The sequence below is a fragment of the Daucus carota genome, chromosome 1 (genome assembly GCF_001625215.2).
Source record: "Daucus carota subsp. sativus chromosome 1, DH1 v3.0, whole genome shotgun sequence".
NCBI lineage: Eukaryota > Viridiplantae > Streptophyta > Magnoliopsida > Apiales > Apiaceae > Daucus > Daucus carota.
Window position 1 is genome coordinate 44,088,791 of NC_030381.2, and position 12,860 is coordinate 44,101,650.

The window sequence follows — 12,860 nt, forward strand, 5'->3', positions numbered from 1 at the left end:
GCAACGAACTGGAACTCATTTAACATCTCTTTCACCTTCTTTTTCCTATATAGATCAAAACTGTAAAGTTGCGTACCACAGGCAAAAGAGTCTTTTGAATACAAGAGGAATAAATAAAGCAAAAACAAATTCCCCACACCTTTATTCCAAGTTTCCCATCATATGTTATCAATAATGTACTTATTATAATTCTCTATAACTTTCTAGTCTCTTCAAGAAGCAAGGGGGCTCTAGAAAGAATATCTCCTTTTCATTTGCTGGTAAATGAATATCTGTATAAATCCTCTAGATCTTATCTCATAAATCAAATATTAAATGCTTAAATATTACAATTAGATGTTAAATATTACAACTTCCTATATAAAACATTTTACTTAGAGTTGAAATATCAATAACAATTAAAAATTGCAATTGTACTTTCGTTTTAAAAGTCATCTAGTGTTCAAGTGTCTGTATATATAACAGACAGAGGACATCTAGCTTTGTATAAGCAACTAAACATTATTTCTTTGAGAGGCAAAAAAAAAAAAAGATGGCAAATGTGGGGTGCCGACGAGTGGGAATAGCGATGGATTACTCAGCAACAAGTAAAACAGCTCTTCGTTGGGCTGTGAATAATCTTCTTGGGGTCGGAGATGAGATCATTATCATTCATGTGGTGTCTCCAAAAATTGATCATTCCTCTAATAAGCAGCTGTTTGAAGACACTGGATCACGTATGTGTGTCACCTTTTGCAGTTTTATTTGTGTATAATTTTGTGTGTGATTTTTAACTTGATATGATCAGCTTTGGTGCCGCTGGAGGAGTTGAAGGAGCCGAACGTGCTAAAGAAATATGGACTCACTCATGATCCTGAGGTTCTTGATATCCTTGATACTGTTTCCAGGACCAAAGGAGTATGTGCTGTGCTTCTTACCACACCAATTTATTTTCCCTTGTAGTATCATGTAGCATGTGTAGCAGTGACGGAATCAAGGAGGCTAACTAGTTCCGATTATATTTTGAAATTCGGTGATTTGGTTACAATTTTTTAATTTTGCGGTGGTGATTTTGTGTGTAAATTGATGCAGGCAAAGGTGTTGGCAAAGATATACTGGGGGGATCCGAGGGACAAGCTATGTGAAGCTGTGGAACATCTCAAGCTTGGTTCTCTTGTCATCGGAAGCAGAGGTTTGGGTGCCCTCAAGAGGTATTTTCTTTTATTATTATAAATCAAATGAAACATATTGTGTGTATCTAATTAAAACGAATCCGGTGAAGGTAAGATGTAGGTCGATTATGTCTCTACTCTAAAAAAAATAAACACTATTTTCGTGAAAATCCTATTTAATATATATATAACAAATATAATGAATGATAGAGTTATCTTTTGGTGAGGGGGTGTTATCTTTTTTCAAAGGTAAAGAACTACTAATTTCTTTCCTTTAATTATAGAGTTTTGTATCAATCTTCCACTAGTCTTTAATATTATTTATATGCAAGGTGTCCACTATAACATTTTCGTTAACCTTCTCTCACTTACATTACAATATTACACCATAAATAGTAACCAGCTTGTTTTTTAGTCACCTAATTTGGCCCCACAACCCAAAATACTTAATATAATAAACAATTCAAAAGTATGTCATTTCTCACGACTCGGCTGTAGACTATTCAAGCTATTTGAAATACTCTAATTAAATGGTAAAATTTTTGTGTTAAAAACTAATTTCTAGACTATCAACAAATCTTCACATGTTAGAAATGAAATCCACAAAATGATAATCTCTTAATTACTTGAGTTATCCAACCGTGTTCTGTTAAATTTATCGATACAACGTGAATATCCTTGTATAAATTTGTGTTTGCTTATATCCTTTAAAGAGAGCAACTGTGGAATACATGACTTGTCACATAGACACATAGTCATACTGTATGGTAAAAAGTAAGAAGAATTATTGCATACTAGAGATCAGAAACAGAAACTCCTTGATTAGTGGTGAATTATTGTACTCGACAACCAAACCAATGGTCTTATCACTAATTGAATTCTTGCATGATGCAGGGTGTTGCTTGGAAGTGTAAGCAACTATGTGGTTCAAAATGCAACATGCCCAGTGACAGTTGTGAAAGGCGCACCAGTGTCCAAGCACTGATTCTCTGTAGCCGGATTAGTAAAGCCTGTTAAATTCAACATTTCATGAGTGTCTGTATTTTCGTGCTTTGCATTGTTGCTCAGGATTTGTTTTGGTTTCGTACCAGTACCCTGAGTTGTCAACTTCTTCTGTGCTAAATTTATGATGAACTCAGCTCTCAGCTATTCTGAGTCTGTGACTCCATGGCTCATCAATTTGAAATCTTTTGGATTGCAATTTGCAGGCATACAGTGATTTTCATTTTATTACTAATTAATTTTTGCATTCTCATATTTGTGATCATTATTTTTAGATAGCAGTTAATCCGCTTAACCTCTTTGTGAGCCATGGTAGCTAGTTGTTCTGCTTCTGCCGTAATGCACCAGACGGCATGGCACGACTCAACACAAAATTGGAGTAACTAAAAATTATTTAAATTATACTCAATATATACTTCAAATATTTCATAATAAATTCGTCGATAAGTAACAAGTTGCCTTAGCTATACAGCCAAGGCAGCAAACACTTGTTTTTACCAAGCAATTGAAAAACAATATGGCCAGTTATTAATCATCCACTCAATACGCAAGAAGCAACCATAAGCGTTCTGAAATACCGAATATATGTCAGATCAATTTTAAGCTCTCTTAACACACTCCCTTAGTTTTCTTCTTATCCGCGACGAGCTTCTTCCAGGCTGTTGTAATTTCCCTTTGTACCTCCAGAGCAGTTTTCTTCACAACCTTGCCGTTCTCCACATCTTCCTCAGTTGTCAACTTCTGTGTCACCTTGCTTGGGAGCGTGTCAAGCTCCTCAAGGACCTGCTCGATATTTGTAACCAGACGTTCAGCCAGAGTCCTTGAGAAGTCCTCGCGGATAACTACACGAAGGACAGTAACATGTTGGGCATCAGGAGGCATGGTGTAAGCTGGCACAATCCAACCATAACGCCTTAACATGTCTGAGACTTCGAATTCGTTGTGTAGGCTATGATTCTTCAGAGAGAATGCGACTAGTGGGACTCCAATATCTTTTGAGATGATGTTGAATTTCCCTGTTTTCTCCAGTCCTCTCTTAAGTACCATCGCATTTTCTTGACAGTTCTCCATGATATTTTTGTATCCCTGGTCGGTGAACATATCACAAGTTATAAAAAGGCAAAGAAGATAAAATCAGCGAGATTTTAAGGCCCGTTAATTATCATAAACCAACCTCAAAACCTAGGCGAATAAGTTGATAGTATTGAGCAATCACTTGACTAGAACCTGCAAGTTAACAACCACATAAGTATATGAAAATGAAAACGGACGAAAAAAGCTCATTTTGATCGCAGATCAAGAGCACTCCATTTGCATTTTTAGTTTCTGTTTATAAGTAATACCTTTAGAAAAGTTGAGGGTAAAGGTAGGTTGATCAGCTCCAAGATAGTTGATGTGGAAAATAAGTTCTTCAGGCAAGTCGGCTTTGTTCCTCCAAATCACCCAGCCAATTCCAGCATATACAAGTCCGTACTTGTGGCCACTAACGTTGATACTCTTCACTAGTGGCAACCTGAAGTCCCATTCCAATTCCGGGTAAAGAAATGGGGCAATGAACCCGCCGCTAGCAGCGTCCACATGAATTGGTGTATCCCATCTAACAGAAGAAATGAAATAGATAAAAGATGGTCCTATAATCCAGTAAGTCATCAAATGATATTTATTAACGAGTAAGACAGTAAATTACCCGGTTTCTGCATTTTTCTTAACCAAGAGGTCATTTAAGAGCTTAACATCTTCAAATTCTCCATTAAGAGTGGATCCTAGAATAGCTGCAACACAAATGGTGTTCTCATCCACCATTTCTGCAGCCTTTTCAGGGTCCATCACATAGTAGCCGTCTCTCAACTTGACCTCCTTCAGCTCCACTTCAAAATACCTTGCAAATTTCTCCCAACACACCTGCATACCATAGTCAGGTAAGAATTAACACAGAACTGATACTCTAATATTGACTAATACTCCCTGTTTACTTACTTTTTGCTAATAAGAGGCCAGCTTATTCGATTATAATTATATCATACAATTATTCATGTTATAAATTTCGATCATCCTACTGCTGCAACTGAAATTTCATATTCATGAAAGTAGCTGACATCTACAACTTCAGCAGATGATGTTCCTTTTGTGTAATGTAGAATTTAGCATCAAAAGCCAAAGTCAGGCAGCATGTTCTTAAATCTGAAATTGTTCTCAGGAACTAAATTTCAAGTCAAATCAGCATTATCAATATACACACTCGGCATGTTCCATAGATACATTTTTAGCTTGTTTTGGCACAGGCTGTGATTTATAGATCATCCAATTTTACGCCTACAAAAATGTCTGGCACTATGTTGCATATAAAAGCAATAATGTTAGATCAACTTTGGCACTTGGTTTATTTCCATAGATATAGCCTCTACATGTCAACAATATAAAATTTGGGAACTCTGCATGTATAAAGCTCACTGGAACCAAATACCATAATGTCAGATAAACAAATATAACAACTTAACAGAAGTTTACGCAAAAGTGATATTGCAGACAAATTATAATGTTACATGTGCACTTGGTACCTGAACATTAGCACCAGTGACAATGTTGGGTTTGTCGTGTGGTTTGCCAAGAGCTTTCATCTTATTCTGCCAGTTTCTCTTGAATGCTAAACCAGCCAGCATTATAGCCTCTGAAGATCCAACCGTCCCAACTCCAACTGCAGTTTCTCCTTCTTCAAGAGGTGCATTGAACATATTTGCTATTATGTTCACACATCGATTCTGCATACATGCGATTTCAGAAATAATTTAACGGTGTAATTCATATTGCATCAGTCAATCACAAAAACTCATAAGTAACAAGTAAAATATACTGACACCGTGTTTGTGTCCAGCAGCACAATTCATGAAAATCAAATATTACTTCTATAGTTCCCGTCAAGTCGACCCAAATATCTAATAAACATGTTAGATTTTGGATATCTTTTAAACCAGTAAAGCGGCTTGTAAATATCAAAATAAGCTCAAAGCTGAAAACTCAGCTTAAGAACATGTTGAAGTTTTACTCAGCAAACTTTTCATCACAATTGTTATAAAAATTTAAATTTAACATGAGCAGCGGTCCTGGCAATGTCATTGTCAAGGAGCCGTTAAATAACTCACGGATTCTGGAACGTTGGATGGATATCCCGCAACCAGAATTATAACAAAATTTTAATACGTCGGGCGCCTTTTAACTGCTAGACAGGGAGAATGATCCCGTTTAGCGTTTTTAAAGCGCTAGACGTCCCCCGTCTAGCGGTTAAAAAACGCCAAACGTATTAAAAAAATTTTGAGACTTGTAGTGATCTTCAAACAAGAGTCGTTAGTCTTTATATCGTTAACAAGAAACTTCCGTGGCTGAACCGTACTTTTTGACACTTGGATGACTAGTGTGTATATCGGATGAACTTCAATGGTAAAAATATATTTAAGCCTTTAAATAATAAACAAAAGGTACAATAACATTAACATGTTTAAAAAGTCTGTATAGTTTAAAATCCTCCCGCTAGTGTACTTAAAATTAAAAAGAAATTAATGAGCACATCTTAGTTAAACAAAATTATAATTAAACTGGTTCATGTAACTCCATAAAACTGCGGTAAACAAATAACTTCTTTAATTTTAAAATAACAAAAACAAATTCCATACAAAAAAAATAACAAAAACAAATTATTTTTTAATTTAATAAATAACTTTTCATCCCCACACGGTTTAGCTGAGTTTAATAGTCCAAACTCCAAACACAAAGCTAGGGCACAAACATAATTTAGTCGGTGTCGGTCGGGTCCCACCCGAAGTAATTTATCTGCTCCACTTGTTTGTCTATGCCCCAGTCCACACTCAAGGTGACAAGGATACAGATCTTTACTCATCTAGCCAATCTTGCCTTTATTTCCCTCTCCTGGAATACTTTTATTTTATTATCATTCCGTGATTTTCGGTAACATTCACCAAGTCAAAACCTTATTTATTTTAATAAGATCATGTTATAAAAATATTATTTATTTTCAGAAATTTTTAAATGAGATTAAAATCAAATAACAGCAAGATCCAAAAAGAAAATAACGAGCCTGTTAGAAAAATGGGTTCTAGAAACGAAAAAGAATAGTTTGAGGAAAAAGAAGAAGATATTTTGTAAAGTAGAGAAGCAGGAAGAAATAGATGCAAAAGCAAGTAAAAGCTTTCAAAGCCAACTAGCACCACTGCTGAGACAAAATTATGAGTACTGTTTTACTTTCAATGATGTGATTGCTACTGAAAATCATTTTGCCCAGCATATCTTGCTCTTGTTTCGAAAATAATATTATGTACATATTGTTGAAAATATATATGTATATTTGGTAATTTTGATTTGGTTATTTCTTAAGTGAATATATTACTTAATTAATTTTTATTATATTTGTATAAAAACTTTATCAATATATCTTAATCATGCACCGACCCACACTCTGGATGTCCACACAGTTTTTATATTCAAAATTTTATGAAAATAATAATTTTTGTAATATATACAAATCATTACTACTTTAAACTATTATTTTTAATATATCTATTTAATATTTACGAATTTTATCACTTTATTTTAGTTTTTTATTTCTTATAAAAAGCTGTTTATAATAATTTATATATTTGTAATCAGCCTCCGTTCTCGATCTCAACTGGGCCGAGAGAGTAGACAGGCAAAGGTATGGACTTGGCAGGAGGGTAGGACCCTGTTGAGTGCACGAGGAATGCACATAACATGTTCTCCATTTTGCGCCAGTTGTCTTCAATCTTTTCTTAATTCTTATCTCCGTCGTGTTGTCTACTTGTGGTTTTTAAGTGTAATCAGTTGCATGATCTACTTTAACTCTTGTGTCAATTTTATGTCCACGGGGTAAGTTTCTCCGAGTTTTTAAAAGGGAGATGTTAGGTACCAAAAACGTAAATTTTAGTTAGTATGTTTGATCGGTTTTATTTAAGTTAATTTATTATTTTTTGGAATAAGATGTAGGATATTTAATATATTTTTTTAAAATATATATTCCTTCTGTCCGTTCAGAATGTCTATATTTACGTTGGACACAAATGTTAAGAAAATAGGTAATATAACGGTGAAAAGATAAAAAAAGTGAAGATAGTTATTAATAGTGGAAAAAAGTACTCCCTCCCTCCGTGATTTCTATACACTTTCCTTTTCGGGATGTCTCATTCAATTCTATACATTTCAAAACTTTCCCTATACACTTTTCTTAGTCTCCGTGTCCATTCCAAACGTATACATCCCCATAGGGACGGAGGGAGTAGTGGGTAAAGATATCGAGTGGGTATATTTTAAATTATTCACAAGCATGGCAAATAATATTTTATATGAAAATTGTGCATATGATTCATTATACAGTGTTTATGAAAGAAAAATGTTCTGGCATTTTTATTTTCTTGACCTTACTTTACTTAAATCCTCTCTTTTTTTTTATACATTAATTTATTTTTTTTGAAATTAGGAACAAAAAAGAAGAGACTATCTTATTTGATCTACATTTCTTGTTAATTTCACCTTAATATCTTATTAATCTGCATTCTCGAACCTAATTCCCGAGTCAGATGGAGCTCCCCCAACTCTGATTATCTAAAATTAAGTACTTCTTCCAACACAAATGTTGGATCATCGGATCTAGTATTCTAAGCTTCTCTTGTAATTCACGTTTCAATTAAACAATTAAAGCACCATTTTATTTATTAAATCGAATACAAGTGTGACTTGTAAGATAAGAAATGAGAGAAGGAGCTTGCTTAATTGCTTACCTGCAACTCGGTAGTGACAGGGTACTCATCCATGTCAACGTAGTTCTTGTTAATGGAGTCCATGATCAGCTTATCACACTCCGGTTCCATCCACGTCGTCACGAATGAGGCCAAGTTCAGCCGAGGATTCCCGTCCAGCATCAGCTCATCTTTTATGATCTGATACGCTGCTTCTTTCGGTATCGAATTCTCCGATATCTTGAACCTGATCCGCCATTTCAATTCACAACAAAATTAATTTCTATAACACGTGGTGTACTTTCGTGTCGTGTATCATACAAAAAAATCGGATAAATGAACGTACCTCGGAAGGGAGGTGATGGCGTAGCGGGATCCGAATGTGGACCTGATCGAAGAATCGGATTCAAGGAAAGTGCTGGAGAGAACCATTGTTATAGATTCCTGTTGGATATACTCAAGAGTGAAGAAATGCAGGGGAGGACAAAATAAACGAGGCAGACAAAGTCTTGTATATAACAAGGACTGGTGCGAATAGTGGGCACCCCAAAAATTAAATTATGATTATCTATATCACTTAATTTTTTTAATGGATATAAGGAGGTACCTGATTGGTAGATGGGACTGAGGTGTCCTAATTGTCAAATTCGGAATATTTCAGACTCATGATGTGCGTTCGTAACGAATGACAAGTGTATTTGCAATAGAAAATGAATACGTCGTCGTGTTGGTACGAGGGCCATGTAACATGGATGTGGATACTGGAATCTGGATAGTCCATGACTACTTGGGAGATTGTTTGCCTCCGGACGAACGGTCATTTCCAACTTTAAACAAAAAAAATTTATAAATTAAAAATCATTTTAAAATTAGATATAAATTATAAAGATTTAAAGAAAAAAATTAATTTTAGTTTTTTAGTTACTTAATTTAATTTTTAAAAATTTTTTTGATAAAAAATATCCATAAATCATAGACCATCAATAAATTTTTTTTATTTTTGCCTTTATATTTTTAATAATTCATAAGTGATTAAGATAAAATTATTCCAGCAGATATTTCAAACTCTCATTACATTAAGTAACCTCGACCAAAAAAGCTTGTGGTAGCATCTTTCGCTAATTTGTTGTAAGGGTGTATTAAATTGGGATTTTAAAAGATTTTTGTCTTAATGAAATCTGAAAGTAGTCAATTTGGATTTTAAAATTTTAATGATATTTTAGGATATTTAATTGAAATTTTAAGTTATGATACAAAATCCGGTGGTATTCAATAATAATTTTAAATTATACTTTGAAACTCGATGGCATTGAATTGATATCGTTTAAAATCCACAAAATCTGATGTTATTCAAATATTGATAGATTTTTTGGATTTCATAAATTGATGAATTTGTGGGATTATTGAATGTATTTTAAATTTCCCAAAATCCATAAGATTTTGAAACATTATGTTTAATTCTAAAAAATCTAATTTAACTCTGAAACATTTTATCAAGAATCCGTATCAAATTAAAAATAAAATATAATTCATTAAATTTCATAAATTAACAATAATTTGATTTTTTTGAAAAGAAAAATAATTCGTTAGAATCTCGGTGAATATAACCTGATTTCATCGGGGAGCATGTATATCTTCGTTACGAGATCACATTTGGGTACTTTAACTTTACAGCCACCGCATAAATACAGCTAAGATCATCTCATATGTGCATATATACTAAAGTATACTCTACTACCGCCTACCGGTCAAATTATGCTTCTTTAATGTTCCATTCCATACCCCAACACCCTCTAATCATGCATATACTAAAAGAAGCGAAATAGTTTTTTAATTCATATAAGGGTTTGTCTAGTGTGTGCCCAAGGGCACATGCTAAGCACTAACATTTATAAAATTGGAGGGATTTGATTGGTGTGGTTGTTGTAAATGCAAGGGGGGCCATCATTATTAAAGAGTGTAAGCCAATCAAAATCTCCCAAATTTATTAGTTTTAGTGCTTAGTGTGTGCCCTTGGGCACACCATAGAAAAACCGTTCATATAAAGTTAAAGATAAGTACCTATTTGTATTGAAGATTAAATTTTTAGAGCACAATCTTTTGGAATATATTGTCCCTTTTGATACACTTATCTTGGTGACTATTTATATTCTTTTCCATTTTCATAACAAAAAATTTGTAATCACGCACCTTGCAGGTATATGTAGACCATTCTTTTAACAGATTTATCTTTATATAAAAAGTAATAAAAATAATATTATACAATAAAATCTTAAATTTATATAAATTCTATTTTTAAACTGGTTTATATTTTTCCATGATACATTGTGTAATTGACTTTTCCCATCAGCACCATTTACATCCAGGCATGATACCTTTCTAATAATGTTTTATAATCAACTATATTTAATAAAACATTGACAAAACGGAAAGTTTAATAATAATCTACATAATTTTAATAATATTATAATAAAGTTTTCAAAAGAATTTAAAATTGTTATATTACTACTTTGCCCTTTTTATATATAAACACACCTCTCAGTTTCTTCTCTCCTCTCCCCGCACTTTATTCTCCTTTGTTTCCACGCCTCGTGTTTCCATTTTATGTTTGGCGAAATGCCACTATGCTGCTACTCCATTTTGTCTCATCTTGGTGTTAAAATGCTCTTTCGATGAGCTATATGATCATAGAATTTGATTGAGTTACATGACAAATGTTTAAAAACGGTTTCAAAATCCTGAATAACATGTGTCGAGACTCCGATAATCGAAACTCTACCGAAATTCGTTACCGATAATGAGCTAACGCGATGCGGTGGATGTGTGATGATAAGATTGAGTCCGAGATGTCTTGATTTCGTACATTGATGAGTTTATATAGTTACATGCAGGGTTTGTTTAGTTTTTTGTTTTTGCCGAAGTATTTCCTACGTGTTGGGCTTGTGTCATGGTTTTGTTTTTACTGAGTTTGAGATTGCCACACTAAAAGCCAGACTGATATCGCGATAGCTAGTGTAAATATTTTGATAAGTTAATTATTATGCTAGAAGCCGCCGACATGATCAAGAAATTAACGTCCGCTTAAAATTTAGCCTAACAAAAGTATATAGCTTAGAAAGTATTTATACTGGGAGGTACCATGCGTTGAAGTCAGAATAAGTAGCAATAGGAAAACCTGATTCCACGATTGTACCATAAAGAATATTTTATTATATTATTCAAAGAATGTATACATGCTCCTCGCAAAAATTATACAAGATCTTACTCCATACAAAATTTTATTTGATTATAAAGTTGATGAGATCTGATGTAAAATACGACATATCAAACTCCATTATAATTAAATTTTATAATTCTAATCTTAATATGTCATTTCTCATGAACAAAAAAGTGTTATGATAATACTTTTTGTTGTTTGTTATGTAATAGTATGTGCGCGCAGCTCTCTTTAAATATTTTCCAGATATACAAATAAATGTTTGTACGAACATTAGTTAACTTTCATTAGTAAATATCCGATAAGGAAGTGGGATGTTTTGTCATTTGAGTTGGATGTTTGGACATCAAATATTTAACATGGATACACATATCAGTGTCATTATTGATGTATGCTCTTTCTCTTTGTGAATATCATGTCGTATATCTTGAACCAGTAACATAGTAAGATTTAAAATCGATCGTTTCATGATTGATAAGCAATGTTGATCATGAAAGTGAAAATACCGGCTTAAAGACATTTTTTTGTTGTCTTATATAGTGTTTCAAAATGCTATATGACGCCGTTATGCAAATGAATGGGACTACTATAGTATTTTTCTTGTTGCTCTTTAAATACAATATTTAGTTAGCAATTTTGAAAATGTTATCGAAATAAGTATTTTGTAAGTGCATGTTAACACTTTCAAAAGTGTTATCCGATTAAATGTTTTGTAAGTGCATGTTCTTGGTTGCGTGTCCCACGACGTTATGGTACTAGATAATACTTAATTTTATAATATTTCTCGAAATGCTATGGTATTGTATAGCAACTTTAATTCATTTTCTCTGATAGCGTTTTATGAAGTGCTCTTAAATGTATCATATTTGGATTTTTTTAACAGTTCTAAAACTGCTATGCAAGGAAATAGAGTTTAAATGTCTTCTTCTTAGTTGTTGAGAAAACACTATGAAAATAATATTTTAATTTTTATTATTCTTTTTCCTTTTCTTTGCCTCATACAATCATTGAATTTAATCCAATGCAATCCAAAAATAAAAAATGATAACTCAATAACATAAATCATAAACTCAGACTACTCGATGACTTATAATATAAGTTCAAAATAAAAATTTAGTTTCCATAAAAATGAAACTAGTATTTTTTTTACACATAACTAGTTTATAATAATTTCCAAAACAAATAAGCACATCAAAAATTACATATTCAAAAGTTCTTGAAACGCATGGTAACGTGACGTCAACATGACGCTACCACGATATCTTAACCGATACCTGAAATAGTCAAATTATACTTTCTCTATCCCAGTCATTTCTTTTAGGGATGTTCCAATATTCCGTCCAATTCTTTACATTTCAAAACTTATCAAGGAGTCCCATCACTTCACCCACTTTTTTTCTGTTTTCCACTACTTTATAAATATTTCTTAATGTCCGTGCCCAACCATTCGATAAGAAATGGAAGGGACGGAGGGAGTATATTTCACCTCTTAGAATACCTCTTCGTTTCTTATTTTTTTATGAACAAGAGCATCTCATGCCGTGCCCTAAGGAGATTACCTAAATAATAATAAACAATTCAAGTTCTAAAAAGCAGGGATTCTATATTGATTGACAACTTTAACAATAATCCCAACATGTGTTCCATATTATTGTTATACTATTAAATTCAAATTTTTTCAAAAAAAAGATATATAAAAAAATGTGAGAAAGAGTGTGTAGAAGATGA

General features: G+C 33.0%; 2 protein-coding genes across 2 annotated transcripts; one reads left to right on the forward strand and one right to left on the reverse strand.

Moving 5' to 3' along the window:
- The first annotated feature begins 195 nt into the window (after positions 1 to 195).
- On the forward strand, positions 196 to 2,388 carry LOC108208939 (universal stress protein PHOS34). Its single transcript, XM_017379579.2, has 4 exons — positions 196 to 716; positions 788 to 897; positions 1,072 to 1,190; positions 2,046 to 2,388. Exons 1-4 carry the CDS (start codon positions 533 to 535, stop codon positions 2,134 to 2,136), a joined length of 504 nt encoding a protein of 167 aa, XP_017235068.1. The 5' UTR covers positions 196 to 532; the 3' UTR covers positions 2,137 to 2,388.
- A 178-nt stretch (positions 2,389 to 2,566) lies between these two features.
- Positions 2,567 to 8,446, reverse strand: LOC108204487 (glutamate decarboxylase). The gene is made up of 7 exons (XM_017373954.2): positions 8,262 to 8,446; positions 7,958 to 8,162; positions 4,712 to 4,912; positions 3,841 to 4,055; positions 3,497 to 3,750; positions 3,328 to 3,380; positions 2,567 to 3,239 (listed from the first exon to the last, which is right to left on the reverse strand). The coding sequence occupies exons 1-7, from the start codon at positions 8,345 to 8,347 to the stop codon at positions 2,763 to 2,765; spliced, it is 1,491 nt and encodes a 496-aa protein (XP_017229443.1). The 5' UTR covers positions 8,348 to 8,446; the 3' UTR covers positions 2,567 to 2,762.
- Between the last annotated feature and the right edge of the window lie 4,414 nt (positions 8,447 to 12,860).

Coding starts and splice junctions, on each gene's coding strand:
- LOC108208939 (XM_017379579.2), top strand. CDS start 533: ATGGCAAATGTGGGGTGCCGACGAGTGGGAATAGCGATGGATTACTCA. Junction 717..787: donor GTTTGAAGACACTGGATCAC/GTATGTGTGTCA, acceptor TGATATGATCAG/CTTTGGTGCCGCTGGAGGAG. Junction 898..1,071: donor CTGTTTCCAGGACCAAAGGA/GTATGTGCTGTG, acceptor AAATTGATGCAG/GCAAAGGTGTTGGCAAAGAT.
- LOC108204487 (XM_017373954.2), bottom strand. CDS start 8,347: ATGGTTCTCTCCAGCACTTTCCTTGAATCCGATTCTTCGATCAGGTCC. Junction 4,913..7,957: donor CTGTCACTACCGAGTTGCAG/GTAAGCAATTAA, acceptor GCATGTATGCAG/AATCGATGTGTGAACATAAT. Junction 3,240..3,327: donor TTATTCGCCTAGGTTTTGAG/GTTGGTTTATGA, acceptor TTCACCGACCAG/GGATACAAAAATATCATGGA.